The sequence below is a fragment of the Hyperolius riggenbachi genome, chromosome 3 (genome assembly GCF_040937935.1).
Source record: "Hyperolius riggenbachi isolate aHypRig1 chromosome 3, aHypRig1.pri, whole genome shotgun sequence".
Taxonomy (NCBI): Eukaryota; Metazoa; Chordata; class Amphibia; order Anura; family Hyperoliidae; genus Hyperolius; species Hyperolius riggenbachi.
In genome coordinates, this window is record NC_090648.1 from 276,327,276 (window position 1) to 276,348,495 (window position 21,220).

The 21,220-nt window shown below is 45.3% G+C and overlaps 1 protein-coding gene across 1 annotated transcript in view; it reads left to right on the forward strand.

Moving 5' to 3' along the window:
• Positions 1 to 12,103, forward strand: part of LOC137561407 (angiopoietin-related protein 5-like) — a 35,079-nt gene extending 22,976 nt beyond the window's left edge. Inside the window, exons 5-7 of the mRNA XM_068272701.1 lie at positions 5,284 to 5,404; positions 10,646 to 10,831; positions 11,747 to 12,103. Of these exons, the coding sequence (XP_068128802.1) occupies positions 5,284 to 5,404; positions 10,646 to 10,831; positions 11,747 to 12,075 (636 nt within the window). The 3' untranslated portion in view covers positions 12,076 to 12,103. The remainder of the gene's footprint in view (positions 1 to 5,283; positions 5,405 to 10,645; positions 10,832 to 11,746) is intronic.
• The last annotated feature ends 9,117 nt before the right edge of the window (positions 12,104 to 21,220 follow it).

Here is a 21,220-nt window from a genome sequence, read left to right on the forward strand (position 1 = left end):
GGGGGGCGCAGGCAGAAGGACATAAACACTAGGGAGCTGGTGACGTGCAGTGCAGCCAAATGAAAGATAACCAGCACAATCCTCTTCCTTTACTCCTCCTGGCCTGCCTGCATCTGCCGTCAAGTCGTCATCACATCACCACAGTGACACCCTATGTCCTGTAGCGGGACTGCAGGCTGTCAGTGCGTGGCGCCCAAGGTGGAGTTGACTTTATGGGCTCTCTTTGTCTGTGTTTTCCTGGTCCCTGCTTCGTCCTGGATGAGCGGCTGGTCACTATTAAGTAGGCAGATCTACTTGTGACCTAAAGCGTAAGGGCTTGCAATCCCACAGGCAATTTTTAAACCCTCGCCCTGGGTGTAATTTAGCCTAGAAACTGTCCTGATTTTACTGCAGCGTCTTATTTTCCAGAGTGTGTGTACATCTTGGCAGTAGCGATTTTTGATAAAATAAAGACCATTTTAGTAAGCATGACTGCATTAACTCAGAAACTGGATGTGCCCTTTCAAAAGGCGTGCCAAGCAAACCAGGTGCAATTCATTGTCTCTGAAATGTTGCTTTCAGAAAGACTTATTTCTGTATGGATAACTTGATACTGTAAACTGTAGGCAGGCCTAGTTTGCCATACATGAGACTAGTGTACATCATATAAAGTTGTTTTTGTTTTGTTTTTTACATTAACCATTTAAGGACCGCCCCCAGCCGATGGGCGGCAGCAAAGACCGGGCCTAAACGACCGCAGTACGCCCATCGGCGGGGGGCGGCTGCGGGCATGGATGTGCTGCGATCGCGTCATTCGTGACGCGATCAGCCGCCGGTGACTGGCTCCACCCCTCGCGCTGTAACCTGCCGGCCATTTGGAAGCGCCGGCGGGTTACTAGCTGCCCGATCGCCGCCATGGATGTGTATAATATGCTTTGTAATGTATACAAAGCCTATTATACAGGCTGCCTCCTGCCCTGGTGGTCCCAGTGTCCGAGGGACCACCAGGTCAGGCTGCAGCCACCCTAGTCTGCACCCAAGCACACTGATTTCCCCCCCCCCCCTGCCCCCTCATTGCCCACCCCCCAGACCACTGTTAGCACCTAATCACCCATCAATCACTCCCTGTCACTTTCTGTCAGCGCTTTTTTTTTTTCTCCTAAACTGCCCCCTGCTCCCTCCTGATCACTCCCCCCTGTGTACTGTATGCCTCTACCCCCCCCCCCTGTAATAACCCACTGATCACCCCCTGTCACTGCCACCCATCAATCAGCCCCTAACCTGCCCCTTGCGGGCAATCTGATCACCCACACCATCAGATTGCCCCAGACCTACCCTCAGATCACCTCCAAAGTGCATTGTTTACATCTGTTCTGCCATTCAATCAGCCCCTGTCACTGATACCCATCAGATTAGACCCCTATCTGCCCCTAGGGCACCCAATGACCCGCCCACACCCTCAGAACGCCCTCAGACCCCAGCCCTGATCACCTCGCCAGTGCATTGCTTGCATCTATTTCCCCCCCCTCTAATCACACCTTGAGACACCATCAATCACCTCCTGTCACCCCCTAGCACACCTACCCATCAGATCAGGCCCTAATTTGCCCCATGTGGGCTCTTGATCACTCGGCCAAACCCTCAGATCCCCCTTCCGATCACCTCCCCAGTGCATGGATTGCATCTATTTTCCCCTCTAACCACCCCCTGAGACACCCATCAATCACCTCCTGTCACCCCCCCCCCCCCTAGCACTCCTATCCATCAGATCAGGCCCAATACAACCTGTCATCTAAGAGGCCACCCTGCTTATGACCGGTTCCAAAAAATTTGCCCCCTCATAGACAATCTGTCATCAAAATTTGCAGATGCTTATACCCCCTGAACAGTCCTTTTGAGAAATTTGGTTTCCAGACTACTCACGGTGTTGGGCCTGTAAAATGCCAGGGCAGTATAGGAACCCCACAAGTGACCCCATTTTAACCTCCCTGGCGGTATGGACGAGCTGAGTTCGTCCAGCAAAAACTTGCAAAAAACGTTAATGACGAGCTGAGCTCGTCCATGCCGACAGGGAGATTTCCTGTTTCTCTGCCCCGCCGGCTGCATTTTTTACTTATCAGAGGGATTCCCCAGGATGGCTGGATGCCTGACTGCATGCTGTGGGTAGCGATCTGTGTATGTGGAGGCTGTGCTGGCGGGGGATCCCCCTCTGTGCGGGCGGGGGGAACCCCTTTATATGGTGGCTGTTGCGGGTGGGGGATCCCCCTCTGTGCGGGTGGGGGATCCCCCTTCTATTGTGGCTTTTGCGGGGGAATCCCCCTCTGTGTGGGTGGGGGGATCCCCCTTCTATTGTGGCTGTTGCAGGCGGCCTATCCCCCTCCTCCCCCTCCCTCCCGATGTCCCCCCTCCCGATCTCCTCCTCCTCCCCCCCCCCCCCCCTCTCTAAGCCCATTGAGTAAATAGATTTACTCACCGAGGGCTTTCTCCAGCGACGGCAGCAGCACTTCCTTCTCCATCTCCGAAGTCCCGGTCTCTGTACAGTTACATTACGAGGCTTGGTGACGTCACCAAGTCTTGTAATGTAACTGTACAGAGAACGAGACTTCGGAGATGAAGTGCTGCTGCCGTCGCTGGAGAAAGCCCTCGGTGAGTAAATCTATTTACTCAATGGGCTTAGAGAGGGGGGGGGGGGGGGGAGGAGATCGGGAGGGGGGACATCGGGAGGGAGGGGGAGGAGGGGGATAGGCCGCCCGCAACAGCCACCATATAAAGGGGTTCCCCCCCCGCACAGAGGGGGATCCCCCGCCAGCACAGCCTCCACATACAAGGGGATCCCCCGCACATTTTCTGCCCCGCTGGCTGCCCAGGGATTCCCTAGGGTGGCTGGATGCTTGTTCTGCATGCTGTGGGTAGCACAGATCGCTACCCACAGCGTGCTGGGGGGGGGGGGAGGATCGGGAGGGGGACATCTGGCTACCTATAAATCTGGCTAAACACCTGGCTCACTATATACCTGGCTAACTATACTTGGCTAACTATACCTGGCTGCACATCTTCTACCTATACATCTGGGTCTTATACTCACCATTGGCATGCTGATCCCTCGTCGCGTACCTCTGATAGCTTCCCCAGTGTCTTCTTCCATGTCCCTTGGCGGATTTTGCTTCTTCCTCAGCGATCACATGTCCCCCGTTGATCGGCGTTGATGACACCAGGGTCACACAGCGTCATCAACATCTTGCAGAAAACACTTTTTTTTTTTTTAAATTGAATTCAATACAATAATCTGTATTACATTTAATATTAAAAAAAATTGGTTGCAAAAAAAATGGTTGCAAATTATTGGAAATTAATTGAAACACTTTTTGCACGGAAATCCTGGGGGAACTGAACGCCAGGGTGGTTAAAAGACACCCCAAGGTATTCTGTTAGGTGTATGACGAGTTCATAGAATTTATTTTTTGTCAAAAGTTAGCGGAAATTGTTTTTTTTAATTTTTTTTCAGTGTCCTTTTCCACTAACCTGTGACAAAAAAATAAAATCTATGAACTCACCATACTCCTACCTTGGGGTGTCTTCTTTCTAACATGGGGTCACTTGTGGGGTTCCTATACTGCCCTAGCATTTTAGGGGCCCTAAACCGTGAGGAGTAGTCTTGAAACCAAATGTTGCAAAATGACCTGTGAAATCCTAAAGGTACTCATTGGACTTTGGGCCCCTTAGCGCAGTTAGGGTGCGAAAGTGCCACACATGTGGTATCGCCGTACTCAGTAGTATGTGTTTTGGGGTGTATTTTTACACATACCCATGCTGAGTTACAGAAATATCTCTGTGTAAATAGACAAGTGTGTATGTGTGTGTGAAGTCATTTACGGAGATATTTCTCCCACCCAGCATGGGTATGTGTAAGAATACACCCCAAAACACATTATACTATGTCTCCTGAGTACGGCAATACCACATGTGTGGCACTTTTTTGCAGTCTAACTGTGCTAAGGGGTCCAAAGTCCAATGAGCACTTTCAGGCTTTACAGGGGTGCTTACAATTAGGCACCCCCAAAATGCCAGGACAGTGAACACACCCCACAAATGACCCCATTTTGGAAAGTAGACACTTCAAGGTATTCAGAGAGGAGCATAGTAAGTCCGTGGCAATTTTTTTTTTTTTTTTTTTTTTTTTTGGGTCAGTGTCATTTTCCACTAACTTGTGACAAAAAATAAAATCTTTGAACTCACCATGCCTCTTTGTGAATACTTTGGGATGTCTTCTTTACAAAATGGGGTCATTTGGGGGTATTTAGATTATCCTGGAATTTTAGCACCTCATGAAACATGACAGGTGGTCAGATGCTTTCAAATGGGAAAATTCACTTTTGGCACCATAGTTTGTAAACGCTATAACTTTTACCCAATCCAATAAATATACACTGAATGTAATTTTTTTTTTTTTTTTTTCCATCAGACTTGTAGCAGAATAACCTTTGCGCTCAAATGTATAGGAAATTTTACTTTTATTTGAAAAATGTCACAACAGAGTTAATTTTTTTTTTTTTTTTTGATGAATATAACTAAAACTCGCAGCAGCAATCAAATAGCACCAAAAGAAGGCTGTATTAGTGACAAGAAAAGGAGGTAAAATTCTCTTAGGTGGTAGGTTGTATGACAGAGCAATAAACCGTGAAAGCTGCAGTGGTCTGAATGGGGAAAAAAAGGCTCTGGTCCTTAAAGAGACTTAAGCCAGAAAGTTTTACTCACCTGGGGCTTCTACCAGCCCCCTGCAGCAGTCCTGTGCCCTCGCAGCCACTCACTAATCCTCTGGTCCCCCGCTGCCAGCTAGTTTCGTTTTTGCCGACAGGCCCGTCAGGACTGGCCACACGTAGCTTTTTCCGCATTACTGACTGTAATTAGCGCTATTGCGGGCCGCAACGCATACAAAAATACGCATTGTCGCATTACGCATGCATAGATATGCGGCAACGCGTATTTTTGTACGCGTTGCGGCCCGCAATAGCGCTAATTACAGTCAGGAATGCGGAAAAAGCTACATGTGGCCAGTCCTGACGGGCCTGTCGGCAAAAACTAAACTAGCTGGCAGCGGGGGACCAGAGGATTAGTGAGTGGCTGCGAGGGCACAGGACTGCTGCAGGGAGCTGGTAGAAGCCCCAGGTGAGTAAAACTTTTTTTTTTTTTTTTTTTTTTTTTTTTTTTTTTTCTGGCTTAAAGTTCATTTTAAGGGGCGAAAAGACTGGTCCTCAAGTGGTTAAGTATTGTCTAATGCAAAAACCTAACACCCTTTCTGTTTAGGTTTCCTGTAAAATGACCAGTGATGGTGGGTGGACGGTAATCCAGAGACACAATGGAGAAGATGGGCTCTGCTTCAGTAGATCATGGGAGTCTTATAAGCAGGGATTTGGTAGTCTTAATGGTAAGAATTTTATTGGCTTGTGAAATACTGTATGCCTGTTTGTTGGGAAGACTTATGGTACTTTTTTAGCTGGGCAAGTAAAGACTTGTAACTAATAGTGCTCATGTATGTAGATTCGGAGAGAAAAAAAGCACAGTACCTGGCACCAAAATGCAGCAGGGCAGACACACCGGGCGTGGAACCAAGGAGCGTGCACATCCACGAGTTAGTTGTATCCAATATAATTGAAGGCAAAAGAAGGGGCACCGCTTCTTAAAATTCCTTTATTCCGGTGGGGGAAGTAGCAGGTACACAGCAGTGGGGGTGGAAAGAGCCTGACAGCTGTTTCGCTGGCTTAAACCAGCTTCTTCAGAGGCAGAGTGTACAACAAATGACATAAAAACGCTTCTTAAATACTAACATATGAGCTTCTAACCCCATCCCCTTCCTCCGTGCGGGCAAAGCCTATCATTGGTTCATAGGGCCTAAACTTTCTCCTTACCTATCCACCAGCTGGTCCTCCGGCTTTCAGCCAATCGCTGTCCTTCGCCGTGACCTGCCCGGAAGGCTTTGTGTCATCGGAAGCTATATGGTCCAATCACCTCGGAGCGGGGTCGGGTCGCAGCCCCTATGACGTCAGAGTGGAGAGCATTGGAATAGCGTGGAGCGCATGCAACGCAGAAAAACTTGCACTATGGGTGGCGTCAGCCTACCTCATTGAGTCACATGGGATGCTCTAACCTATGGTGAGCAGCGAGTCTCCCCGCATCATAAATCCCAGGACTCTGACTGGTCACTGGCCATGCTTGCCCAAAAATAGACACGCCTTCCTGCTAAAAGTAAACAATGCAGATTCACTCTCATAAAACTGACATATATAACAATAACAATAACAATAATATTTATATAGCGCTTTTCTCCCTGGGGACTCAAAGCGCTGTGACCCTGCATTATGCAGTCTCAAAGGCTAGGGAAAAGAGGTGAGTTTTTAGCCTTTTTTTTTAAAGCTGTCCAGAGAAGGAGCCTCTCGTACTGATTGTGGAAGTGAGTTCCATAGAGTAGGGGCTGCATAGGAAAAGGCCCGAGCACCAAATGTTAAGTGTATCCTGGGAATAACCAGCTTCATCTTGTTGGCAGAGCGGAGGGTGCGTGGAGGGGCATAAAGTTCCAATAGATCCGCTATGTATTTGGGTCCCATGTGGTGTAGAGCCTTGAATGTCAGCAGGCAGATCTTAAAATTGATTCTCCATTTTACTGGCAACCAGTGAAGAGTTTGCAGTACTGGGGTGATGTGTGAGCTGCGGCTGGCATTGGCTAGGAGTCTGGCTGCAGCATTCTGTACTAGCTGTAAGGGGCGCAGAACCTTATCTGTAGATCCGATTAACAGGGCGTTGCAGTAGTCTAGGCGGGAGGATACAAATGCGTGAACCAGGGCAGGTAGGTCTTCAGCTGGGATTAGGTGTTTTATTTTCGCTATATTTCTTAGATGGAAGAAGGAAGACTTGACGACAGCTGATACCTGCTGTCTGAGTTTTAGATTTCCATCCAGGATCACCCCAAGGTTTCGCACAGAGTCTTTATACTGTACAGTATCTCCCCCAATTGCTAGTTTGAGGTGGTGAGCGTTTTGAACTTTATCCATCATGTGTGGACCACCTACCACCAACACCTCTGTTTTGTCAGAGTTCAGCCTCAGCCAGCTGGTGTTCATCCAATTTTGTAAATCCACTAGACACGCATTTATGGATGCTGATGGGTCTTGGGTGCCAGGCTTGAAGGACAGATACAGTTGTGTGTCATCTGCATAACAATGGTATCCTAAACCATAGTTCTGGATTACTTTGCCCAGTGGGAGCATGTAGACTGCAAAGAGTAATGGTGATAGTACAGAACCCTGTGGAACTCCATAGGCAAGTGGCACTGGATTAGAGTAGTGTGTGCCCAGACATACTTGCTGTGTCCTGCCAGATAGGAAGGTCTGAAACCAGCTAAGAACAGTACCCCTTAGGCCACAGTAATTCTTCAGTCGCTGGATTAGTATTTCATGGTCCACAGTATCAAATGCTGCTGACAAGTCAAGAAGAATCAGAATTGAGCAATCACCCTTGTCCCTTGCAGTAAGTAGATCATTCATTACTCGGACTAATGCTGTTTCAGTGCTGTGCCTTTTCCTGAATCCTGACTGAAAAGTATCAAAGATGTTATCTGTAAGCCTGGCTTCTAGCTGGTTGGCGACTGCTTTCTCGATAACTTTTGATAGGAATGGTAAGTTCGCCACAGGTCTGTAGTTGGTTACAGAATCAGGATCTAGTGATGGTTTCTTCAGGAGGGGTTTTATGATTGCTTTCTTTAGTTCTTCTGGGAAAAGTCCACTTTGCAAGGAGCACTGAGTGATTTTGTGAAGTGCTGGCCTGAACAGCGCTGGGCACTGCATTAAGGATCCAGTTGGGCCAGGATCCAGGTCGCAGGTAGTGGGGCGGAGACTTTGAATGAGAATTCCAAAATCTTCTACACTCAGAGTGTCAAAGACTTGCCATGGTGGTACGGTAGTAGGCATATGCAACGTCCAGTGGTCAATTGATGTTGTTGGTGTAATGCTGGCACGGATGGTAGACACCTTGTTTGTGAAGAAGGCAGAGAATTCTTCACACCTTTCCCTGGAGTATGTGGTTGGGGCTTTTAGGCAGGAAGGATTGCAGAGTGATTCCACTGTGTGGAAGAGTTGAGCAGCTCTGTTGGCTGTAGATATTTTGTGCGAGATAAAGTCTTATTTTTTTCTTGGTTATTGCTTGTTGGTATTGTCTGAGGTGTTGAACTAGGCTAGATTTGTGCTCCCCAGTCCCTGATTTACGCCACTGTCTTTCTAGTCTGCGCCCTTTCTTTTTTAGATCCATGATGGTTTTGTCAAACCAATTAGCTTTCTGCTTTTTGGTTGCTGATTTGGTGCGCCATGGGGCAATACTGTCAAGTGTTTCATATATCGTGGTGTTGTACTGGGTTACTAGAGAGTTTGGGTCCATTTGACTGTGGAGCAGATTTGTAAAATCCAGGTTGGCAGTTATCCTCTCCGGTGTTAATTTACTCAGGGGACGGGTTTTGATTGTTTCTTTAGGGAGCTGCTTGATAGGGTGATGTTCAATAGTAAACTGTATTATGTGATGGTCTGACCATACCACTGGGGTTACTGTTATGTTACTAATGTCCATTCCAAGGTGGAACAGTAAGTCTAGAGTATGCCCTCCTCTGTGGGTAGCTGATTTTACAACTTGTGTGAAGCCTAGTCCACCCATGAGATTTATTAGTTCATTTGCATCTTGTGATTGAGTGTTATCAGCCCGGATGTTGAAGTCACCAAGGATGATCCATCTCGGATAAGACAGAGCCAGCATGGCCAGAAGTTCTGGGAATTCCTGTAGGAAAGGGTCAGCATCTCCGGGGGGACGATAAACCACTAAAATTTTGAAGCCTTTACCAGCTGAGATCTGGGCACCTATACATTCAAAGGACTTTGTTGAGCCAACATTCAGGGCCCTGAGCTGCAGAGTTGTTTTGCCACAAATTGCTACACCCCCTCCTCTGCGGTCTCGTCTTCCCTCACTTAGGACTGAGTAATATTAAAAACATGATGAGAAAGCTTTACTTCGTGGCTTCTAATATTACCAATTAGACCTATTCATATGAAGAGCGACATACACAAGTAAACAGTACATCATAACGATATTTGAAATCATGTAGCCTGGGTCATATCGGAAAATAGTGAGGGAGTCTCAGTATGGACATAGATAACAGTGGAGCTCATTTCTATCATTCAAGCCCAGTGGACCACAGGCTTTTGTAAGGGAGATGACTCTAGCCTCCTGTTGCAACAGGATCACCTCTCGATTACCTCCTCTACGTGGTGGTGGAACCGTCAAAATACCGCAAAACTGTAAACATCTTGCATTTCCATTATGTACATCCCTCACATGTTTGATTAATCGCCCCGCACCCACTCCTGTTTTTATAGAAATAATATGTTCTTGGAATCGGGTGCACAATGCTCTGGTGGTATGTCCTATATAAAAGGAACCGCACCTGCATACTATACAGTATACCACATGATTGGACCTGCAATGTAAAAAATCTCTGTAGTGTTACACCCCCCAATTGTATACTGCGTCCTGATTTAAATTGGTGACAATGATTGCAGTTGCCACACCTGTGATTTCCACTGGGAGTGAATCTCTGCAACCAATTTGAAGACTTGACTCTCCTGAATTCACTTTTGGTCACCGTGACGCCGCCCATAGCGGAAGTTTTTCCGCGTTGCATGCGCTCCACGCTATTACAATGCTCTCCACTCTCTTGACGTCATAGGGGCTGCGACCCGACCCCGCTCTGAGGTGATTGGACCATATAGCTTCCGATGACACAAAGCCTTCCGGGCAGGTCACAGCGAAGGACAGCGATTGGCTGTAAGCCGGAGGACCAGCTGGTGGATAGGTAAGGAGGAAGTTTTTAGGCCCTATGAACCAATGATAGGCTTTGCCCGCACGGAGGAAGGGGAATGGGTTAGCAGCTCATATGTTAGTATTTAAGAAGCGTTTTTATGTCATTTGTTGTACACTCTGCCTCTGAAGAAGCTGGTTTAAGCCAGCGAAACAGCTGTCAGGCTCTTTCCACCCCCACTGCTGTGTACCTGCTACTTCCCCCACCGGAATAAAGGAATTTTAAGAAGCGGTGCCCCTTCTTTTGCCTTCAATTATAGTGCTCATGTATGTGTTTGCATGTAGACCGAAAGTGGCTTGCAGGACTAATTTAAAAGTGTGTGTGTATATATATTCTCACATCTTTAACACACCCCAATGTGTAAAGTATTAATATATTGTCCACACTACTGTAACCTTCATTCGAAGGACTGCAGCAAAGTAACAATTTAATGATTACCAACCATTGAGTGTTCATAATGTTGATTGTCACTGCTTTGGAGCCAATGCAGTGGCTGAAAGACGTGGGCCCTTGGGTCCAGGTGCAATTATAACTTCTATGTCTCCCCTTTCAGCCATTGCTCTACCAGGATTCTTGGATAGTCTGCAGATGGTAGCGTGGCTGTGGATTGCAGAAGGCAGACAAACCTACAGCCACCCTACCATCTGCAGACCACTCACTTAAGTCTATTTCCATCCTTATTCATTTTTTTTTCTTCTTTTTTTTTTTTTTTTACTTCTGTCACGGTTTGTAGTAAATGGCATACTAAGCTGTGACCCTCCTCCTTACCCCTAGGTGAACACTGGCTTGGCCTGGACAAGATTCACCTCTTGACAAATCAGACCAGTAAGGTGTCTCAGCTACGTGTTGAGCTTAGTGATTTTGATGGAGGAGAAACATTTGCGTCTTACAGCTACTTTACTGTTTACTCGGAGGATGACTTCTATCAGCTGTCTCTTGGAAACTATACAGGCACTGCCGGTAACCAGATATTTTATAACTTCTTTTTAATTTTTTTCTTTGTAAATCTAAAATGCTATTCCAGAAATATTAAAGATACTGTTAAATTGTTCTGAGTTCCAGGTCTTCTAAGATCTGAGCTCTCAGCATCCCTCACAATGGAAGAGCTGATAGGTTGAGTGGACCTGATGTTCTCTCAGATTTCCAACAATGCCTGCCCAAAATAAAAAGATGGACTTATCTATTTGGCCCATCTACCTGACGGGAAATGGCATGGTGTATACCAGGCTTTACAGATGCGCACAAGCTTTAGCTATCCTTAACCCCTCCCACAATCCATCTAAACAGGAAAAGCAAAATACTGGGGTGGCCCATCAAACCATATGGAAACATGCATTCAGAATAAAAGGGGTGGGGAATTGTATACATTTCTTATATGGCTTTAATCTCATGCCAGGTCCCAATTCTGAGCTGCTCCTATTGGCCTTACACCAACTAAATCCCTTTAATCACTATGTGGTGAACTAAAAGAATAGTTATGACAGATTACACATTGGACCAGGACCCCATTAACCTGTTACTGCAGTGGACAAATCAGATTGGTAACTTATTTTTGGCTAGTTTTAGGTGTCGGGCTTCATTCACAGTGCTCAGTTTGTTTGCAGAATAATTCCTAATGTCAGCTCATTGCCCATAAAATTTATATGGGGCTGTTCACAGTACTGCATTGCAACTGGGGTTAGTCTAACTTGCTACATGCAGGCTTTGTATTAGTCTGTCCAGTCTCCATTGCAGTTCAGTCATTCTAACGTGCGCATTATACAACTGACCACTGTGAACCTAGCCTGACACATGATATAAATACCCCTGATGGCATTCTACAAATATACCATGAATGTATATTCACAAAGGCCAACACCTCTGATTTACCTACAGGTGATGCCTTTAGAGGCATAGATGGAGAGCTTAGTCAAGATGGCAGCTACTTCAGTACAAAGGACAGAGACCATGATGCCTGCTCCCCCTGTGTTTCTAGTACAGAAGTGTGTCACAGATGCCGTGTGGATGACCAACTATTTACAAGTTGCAGCAAACAAATTACTAGTTCTGGTTGGTGGTTCAGCAGCTGTGGGTCAGCAGATCTAAACGGAGATTGGCACCGAAAAGGAGACCACACAGCATGGGCATCTGGAATTCACTGGAGGAGCTGGAAAAGATTGGATTCCCTAGCATCAAGCACAATCACTGTTTACATCACTGTATAATCTGTATATATGTGGATAATAAAACAGAATGAAGACAATTATGTTTGTCCTTTTGCGGAAAACAAGGTTTGTGGGTTTTTAATGCTCTAGTACTAGGGATGATTGGTGAGATGCAAATTAAGCATATGCTTGACTATGTAAGCTTTGTCTGTACATAGACACCTAGATGGGGATTTAGAATTATTTGTATCTTATTGACCATCACTACAAACTGCTCAATAGGCTATACAGTACCAAGAAAACAGCAGCAGAGGAATGTGTGCATCAAACGCCAAGTTTGGCATAACTGGCTTAGTCAAAAGGCATCGCTCGTGCAAATTTTGTTTGGAGGAAGGTGGTGGATGGCTTTCTCGGGATGGTGAGTCCCAAAGCGAGCTGTCTGCGTTTGTCCTACCTTCCCCCAACCGCCATATTCCCACCCCCCGTGTGTGTTGCATGGGAGTCACCCCTGAGCCCCACAAGCTCGGGGTGGCCCATGCGACGCTCCCAAGTTGTGCTCATATGGTAGTGTGTAATGATACACATGGACGTTGTAAAGTAGGTGTCTGTTTTTAGGGAGGCAGTGTGAGGGGCTCTTCCCGACACCGGCCATGCTTGGAGGGGTCGCCTGCACTTCCCTGCCTCCCCCCCCCCCCCCCCCCCCAAAGTATCCAATGTACAGATCTGACACGTGTATATATTAAAGCAAACGCAAGGTAGGTTTTAAAACAATGGATACTTAAAGGGGCCCATACACTGAGCCGATTAAATCAATTTGCGGCCAATTTTGATCGCTTTCAATCAATCTGACATGCTGGAAAATTTAGGAAGATCTGTTGAGATTGCTTATCATTTTGCATTGGACCTAATGCGAATCTGATGGTAAAAGCCATCAGATCGAATTTTTTTTTTTTTTTTTTTTTTTTGAATAGATTTCATACTGAAAGCTATTGGAAATTTGTTCCTAGTAAAATATGTTCCTAAAATCCTCAGATTAGAAATCTGATGATCTGCTGCTAATCTAACGAGTGTATGGCCACCTCAAGAGGTACGCCCCCCCCACCTTCCCCCACCCCTTAACCTCCTGATGACCCCTCGCCCATAAAGACGCATCCCCGTTCTGGCCTGACGTACCAGTAATTTAAAAAAAGAGCAAAGAAGCGTGCACCTTCCGTCCTATGATTTATTTCCACATTGTGACATATTAGGATGTATTGACACTGAGGTACACAATAAGTATTTCACAGAAACAAAGCCTGCTAGTGAGAGTGCAAGGGTATCTTACATGTCCTGGAACAAGTGGGTACGTACGTGGTACGCAGCGTGACCAAGCGTCAGGAGACGCGAAACGGCCGTCGCCAAGCCACCCTAATGCCCACCACCCACCTCCAATGATGTGACCCACTTGTTCCAGGACATGTAAGATACCCTTGCACTCTGTCACTAGCAGGCTTTGTTTCTGTGAAATACTTATTGTGTACCTCAGTGTCAATACATCCTAATATGTCACAATGTGGAAATAAATCATAGGACGGAAGGTGCACGCTTCTTTGCTCTTTTTTTTGAAAATCGTAGTACTTTCTTCACGTCTGTTTACGCGGAGCACACGTCCAGTGACATAGAGGTATAGAGTGCAAGCAGTGGGTCCATCTTTATTAGCCTGCAACAGCCATCAAGGATAGCCTGTGCAGTTGTGAGATGTGCCACACATATTTTCCTTTCTTTGAATGAAATCGTACCAGTAATTTAAGACACAGATCAGCGGTAAACTGTTTCCCCCACCGCTGTTTTATTGCCTGCTAGCCCCGTTCTCCATTGCCCGCCGCAATAATTCAAACCACATATCACCGGTGAAGGCAGCTCATTATCCTGTAACAGCTCTTCTGTGTACAGGAAGTGACATGTTTACTTCCTGTACACGGAAGTGCTGTTAGTGTAACAAGCTTGATGAAGAAAAGATCTGTGTGACACTCCTGATGAACAATGAATGGAGGATCTGTGGGTGGATACTGTTTGGCCTCATCTTCCCCACAATAAATTCTCCTACACACAGGAATTCACAATGGCTACTGACGTGTGCACCGTAATTGGAATGTAGGAAGAGACTCATGACAATCTTGTAACAAAGAAGCAGGTACATGCACCTTCCGTCATTCAGCGTCATTTAATATGAAGTGAAGGTGTGGAACGCAGCGTGACCAAGCGTCCTTTTGGATGCGAACCGGCCGTCCCGATCCATTTGCAGCCGACACCCACTTCCACCCCCGCACTGGCTACCACGTCGTGACAAGGTGATGTTTGCCTGATGTTTTCTTGATGTCACACATGTCTTCACTTGATATTAAATGACGCTGAATGACAGAAGGGGCATGTACCTGCTTCTTTGTTACAAGACAGTGTAACAAGCTGCCTTCTACACAGTTTACCGCTGATATGCGGTTTGCATTATGCTAGCCGGCAATAGAGAACAGCACGTTATAAAGCAGTGGTGGGGGAATCATCAGCAGTTTACTGTTGATCTGCATCTTGAATTACCAGTATGTCAGGCACTAGAGAATAGAGATGCAACTTTATGGATGAGGGGTTATCAGGAGGTAAAATGGCGGTGGGGGAACGAGGCTCTTGGAATAGGGATCTTGTTGCCCTAACAAAATATAGAAGACTTCCCTGAAAATGAGACCTAGCGTATTAAAAAAAAAAAAGAGGCCGTGTCTTATTTTTGGGGAAACATGGTATCAGACAACCTCCCTCCTGTTGGTTATGTTCAGAGGGTCTGTGTGCGACAGTGGTGGGGAATGAGAGTGCTGGAAGCCTCCGAAGCCACCTAGGTAAGTATAAATATTTTTAAAATGGCATTAAAATCCAAACCTAATACAGTACCTCCAATAAAGTCCTCATTATAGACTGGGTCCTTTGATGGATTTTTGAAAAGTTCTATAATCCAACGTACACACTGAAAAAGCTTCACCTGTGAATTGAATCGGTTGAGAAAACCATAAAAGCTGTAAAGTATGAAGACCCGTTTACAAAGCAATTCCACAGCACTCCTTTGTATTGGAAAAGTAGCCTATGTATAAAATACTAAATCTTGCATTAAAACAGAAGGTAATTAGGATAATTCAGCTTAAAGTGAGCAACTGTGGTTTGCCATGATCCCTCCCAAATCTCTATAGGCCATCTTGCTTTCTGTGGTGTAGAAAATTTGCATATTCAGGAGTGATGCATTATGGGAAACCAGTTATTCACTTAAAGTGGAACTATTGCAAATACCTTCTAGATGGTCTTTGTTTTTTTTTTTTTTTTTTTTTTTTTGCACTTTTCTAGTGGTTCTGGTCTTTCGGGTGAGTGTTTCACACTATTATCAAAATTAATTTTTCATCCCTTAGAAAGCAGCTAAACACTAACGAGTTGTTCAAAATCAATGCTAAATTCAAGCTTGTTTGATTGTGTGGAATATATCAGGACTGGGGATGATTACAATTGGTAAACTCATTGGATTTTTTTTTTTTAAATTTCAATGGTAATTTGCATTGAAGTCTATGGTAGCTTCTTTTCAAGTTAATTGTAAATGTCACCAAATTTCAGGGTAGAAGAGATTATGGGAATTGAGGATAGGACACTATACACAGCTACAGTATATGAATAAAGCATGATCATACTTCTGCTTACCTTGGGTAGCTTTGTCTGGGTCAGTGGTACTGCCCATTGGTTTCCAGATGACATAGTGTTGGCTTTTATTCTTACAATAAAAAGCGTACCATTCTATTCCTTATGTTCTCCTGTGCCCCTCTGTGCTGTTACTGCCACGCCCTGCTGCAATCCTGGCTTGTAATGAACAGTTTTAGGCAGTGTTTACAAACAAAAGACTGGCTTCTAACCACAGGATCATAGGCTGAGAACTAGCTTACTGTGTGACTTATGCAGAGCTTGGAGGGGGTGTGTAAAGCTTCTGCCAATGACAAGCAGTGCTGCACATCCCACACATTCCAGCCTCAGCCCGACAGACACGACAGAGGAAAGGAGATAAGATTTATTAGAGAGACAGTGCAAGTAGGAAAGGCTGCAGTAAGACAGGCCACATTTATTATTTATTTGTTGTATTTATAAAGCGCCAACATATTACTCATATACTTCTACACATTAGAAGTATATGAGTTTATAAGATAAAAGAAATAAGGCTTACAATTTTGTCAGTCTCTTTAAAGAGAGACCACTCATTTTTAAACGTTGTTGGAACTTTATTGGTCTATTTTCAAGTTGCATAAACTGAGTTATTTGTATCTTACGGATTATTTCTGCTGCTGAGTAAGGCCTCTTGCACACTACATGTGCTACCCGCTTATATATATGCCCCCCCCCCCCCCCCCGACCTGATTTTTGATTCAGATAAAGTACTGCATGCTGCTACGTTCTTTAATCTGAATCAAAAATAGTGTGTATTCGGAATCGCATGTAGTGTGCTAGAGGCTTTAGTGCAGCTCAGTTGCTTACTACAAGTCCTGAGCCTGTTTCTAATTGTCCTGGTGACAAAACGAGCGCAAAAAAAAAAATCCATACCACACAGATTCTTGTTTGGGGAGTGGTAGCATAACTCTCTGGTCAAGGGCTGGGTCAACATACTTCAGACTGCTGGGGGGCTGGAGCACATATACAATGTTCTAAAAAACAAAAACATTAGATCGAATCTAGATATTGATTCCACCCCCCCCCCCCCCCCCCGAAACTCCCAGTAGCAGCCACTGAGTTGTGGTTCAAGAACATCTTTACACATCAGACAGAAAAGCATACCCAGGTGACAATCTGCCGTCCAATTGGACAGCAGTGTCACCTAATGTGGAATTTAGATTTGAAGCCAGCAAATGACTTCTGCTATGCGGATTGGTGGTATATAATACATAAAGGTGCAGCTGACCGCATCTATAATACATTTTGTGTGTGTGTGTGTGGGGGGGGGGGGGGGCAGTGAAAAAACCTCAGTGGGCTGCATTCGGTCCCTGAGGACTGCTACTCTAAGTCTTAGGGTTGTCAGGGTACAATCGCCACATACAGTGGCTCTCTAGGGGGAAAAAGGTGACACTTGTGTAATTGGTTATGCTCTTAACAACATAGTGAGGAATCCTGCGTGTCACTGCCTTATATCATTGTAATGTTTGGGAACCCTGTTTGGCTACTGGTGTTACCTTGAGATGTCACAGAAGTGTTCAATAACAATTTTGGTGATGGGTTTGCGGTAGAGCCACGGTGTTTAGGTTACAACTGCTAGGTGCATTTGGTTATGTATATTTTAACTGTAATTTTCCACCATATAAGATGCACTCAGGTTTAGAGGGCACAAACCAGGGAAAAAAAACCTAAACCTGGTATGTCCATATTCCAGGAGTGCCTTAATGGTAACCTCCTGTGTCCTCCATGTCTGGCCCATGTGTCCCCTATGCATCCTCCAGTCTGTCCCAGGCCACCTACCGTCTCCCCCATTCGTCCAGCAGTCCCCCTCATGTCTCCTCCACCTGTATCCTCTGTCTGCTCCCTCCACGTGTTGTCTGCCCCCTGCTGTGTGCACGGCTCCCCCAGTGTTCTGTCTGCCCTATTGCCCCTCCCCCGCTGTGTGTACGACTCTCCCCGTGTGTTGTCTGCCCCCGCTGTGTGTATGTCTTCCCCCCCCCCCGCATGTTGCCTGCCCCCCCCCCGGTCTGCACAGCTTCCCCGGGTGTGTAGCGGCAGCTGCGTACCTCCTCCATGATGACTGTGGAGACTGCAGACCTCTGTCCTCTATACGCAGCTTCCTCGAGTGCCGGGCTTGCAATGACGCGTCATTGACACATTACAAGCCCAGCACTAGAGGAAACCGCGCATAGAGGACAGAGGTCTGCAGTCTCCGTGGGCAACATGGATGTAAGCGGCTGCCGCTACACACCGGGGGGGGGGGGCAGGCAACATGCAGGGGGAGCTGTACACACAGCAGGGGGGGCAGACAATACATGGTGGTGGGAGGCATGCACGCAGCACAGACATGGAGGATAAATGGGGAGACGGGAGGTTGCACACAGGCAGGGAATCCCTGACTGGTGGCGGTTGGAGGTTGGGGATTCCCCGCCTTTGCCATATAAGACGCAAGGACTTTCTCCCCATTTTTGGGGGGAGAAAAAGTGTCTTATATGCTGAAAAATACGGTAAGCCTTACCTTTTATAAAAGGGACTTAATGGCCTCCATTCACAAAGCAGTTTAGACTAGTCTACTGATGGTTTGGTCAGTTGCATCAAAGGCAAATTCACTATTACCAAATGTTTTAGACCTGGTCTAAACTATTCGGTAATTAGGTGGGTAAAGCAGGGGAAATGATCAAAAGATGCAATTCACAAACAGGTAGCTATGACTGACATCCTTCTCCTTTTGATGAGCTCTCCTCTGCATACAATTAAACTCCTGCATAATTAATTCAAAAGGTTCCATCCTCACATCTAAAATACCTCACAAAAGTACTTTTACCTACAGAAATCAGCTGGTTTAATCTGTCAGAAAAAGTGGGCGTGATTACTACTTGTTTGCCTTTGTGAATTGTGTAATTACTAAGGCAGGGAACATATTTGACGGTTTCCGTGCCCGTTTCTCTGCGCAGAAAAACTGAACTCATGTTAATCAATGGGCTAGTACACACTTCGTTCGCGCGCAGAAAAAAACCTGACATTCTGCATGATGACTCTGTACATTTTGGCAGTTTTCTCTATAAATTATATCAGCTGCTGTGAAAAAAATGAGCATTTTCCTCCATGGAAACACACTTGGTGTGCAGAAAAAGTATGCAGAAAAACATGCGAGGAAAACAGTCAAGTGTGTTCCCTGCCTAAATGTTAGACCAGGTCTAAAACATTACACCAAACATCAGTAGGCTAAAAACCATCTGTAGACTAGTCTAAACTGCTTAGTGAATTGAGGCCATTGTGTCTCCAAAACATTGGATTAAGAAGTTTTAACCGGAAGTGCTGGTATCTTCTTGAATAGTTTAGAGCACAACTGAAGTGAGAGGGAGATGGAGGCTGCTATGATTATTTACTTTAAGTCTCCTTTCACAGTGAGAAAGTTGATTGCCATGTAGCTGAAAAGCTGCATCACGCAGTGCATCTATACAGGAAGGTATACAGTCCAATGAAAGTATGCTTTACTGTAAGTGCATACCATGATCTTGTAAACACAATGCATTATTCAGACTAAAACTGCCGTATTGCACCGCAATGAATGTGATAGCCCCACAAGAATGCATTGCTTTATGATAAAGGAGCTTTGAGCAATGCAAGTTGCCTGGCTATCCAGCTCATTTTCTGTCTCTAATACAGGTGAAACGCAAAATTAGAATATTCTGCAAAAAAAAGTTCATTGCTGTCAGTAATTCTGAACCAGACTGAGACCACTTAAAGGCTCAGGAACCATTTACAGGGGTTTTGGATTAATTAGCTGATTAGAGTCTGACACTTTGAGCCTGGAATATTGAACCTTTTTAACAATGGTCTAAAGCTGGCCATACACTAGGCCGATTCCTGCCAGATCGACAGCAGATTCGATCACTGGGATCGAATCAGCTGTCACATCGTTCCCGCAACACGCTGAATTGATACATTTCATCCGATCCCATCGTGCGGAAAACTACCGTCGATCGCGTGCGGGTAGGGAGTGCGTTGCTAGTGGCGTTCGAGTGACAGACGCAATAGTCCGCATACATTACCTGCTCCACCGGCACGATTGCCCCTGGTCACCGCTGCTCCGTCTCCGCGCTGGTCTGGTCTCCGGGTCCGGCATGCTTCACTTCTTCTAGCCCGGCAGGAAGTTTAAACAGTAGAGGGCGCTCTGCTGTTTAAACTTCCTGCCGGGCAGGAAGAAGTAAAGCATGCCGGACCTGGAGACTAGAGCGGAGACAGAGCAGCGGTGACTGGGGGCAGTCGCGCCGGCGGAGCAGGTAATGTATACGGCGGTGGGGGGAGTGGCGGCAGCAGCACCAGCACAACAGATTGTGAACGGTTTTAGGATGCAATCGGTTTACAATCTGTTTGCAGTAAAGGTAGCCATACGATTCCTCTCTGATCAGATAGGGATCTATCTGTTGGTCGAATTTGATGGCAAATCGACCAATGTATGGCTACCTTAATGTTTTATTTAGAATTTTGGGGTTTTCATTAAAATGTAAGCCATAATAATCAAATTTAAAGGCTTGAAAGATCTTGCCTTGCATGTAAAAAGTCTTTCTTATATTAGTTTCACTATTTTAGTTGAGTTTCTGACCAACTTTTGTTCTCTATCAGATTTTTCTACATCTCTAGACCATGTATTACAAGATATTGAAAATTTCTCCCAGGCCTCATACTACAAACTTAATGCAAAAAAATCTTTGTTTAAACATCTGATTCCCTACAAAATCATATTTCTAATTATCCCTTCTCACGGACAAACTCATCAGTTCCTTATCTGGGCATTAAACTAAACTAGCCCAACGATCAGCCGACCTCTTTAAAATTAATTTTGTCCCCTTACTATCCAAAATTAAGATAGAATGCATGTCTATGAACAAATCTATACTCTTGCTCAGGCAGAATAGCTGCACTAAAAATGTTTATAATCCCAAACATATACCTTTTTAGGACTATCCCATATTCCAATTCATGTAATTTTTCAGATCTACATTTTCAAGGAATTAAGGTAGGTAAAAAGCCTGCAATAGCGCCACAATTTGCATATTTTTACCTAGACAACTAGGTCTAGGTTTCCCTGTTATTGAACATTATCCTGCGGCTAATTTAGAAACTTCAAAACATTGGTGAGATAACTTAACTGGAAGAGAAAATTCTAGTTTTGAACCTTATTTATTTAAGTTAGTAATCTATTAAAATGCAAACCCCCTGCCTACGCAATATTTCTCAAGGCATGGGAGTACTTTGTAAAACACTCCTGACCATCAGGATCAAATAATCCCCAGATTTCCACTAGAGGTGCTATATTTTCTAATCCCAGATCTCAATCTGAAAACATGGTTGTATGTATCTTAGTGACCTCTTTGATGGTAACATACTTAAGCAATTTAAGTCACTACAAAACAAGTTTAATTTACCGAACAACCTACTTTTGGCATATCCTACATTAACAATAGAATCAAACTCTCTAGCTTACCTTCTCTTATAG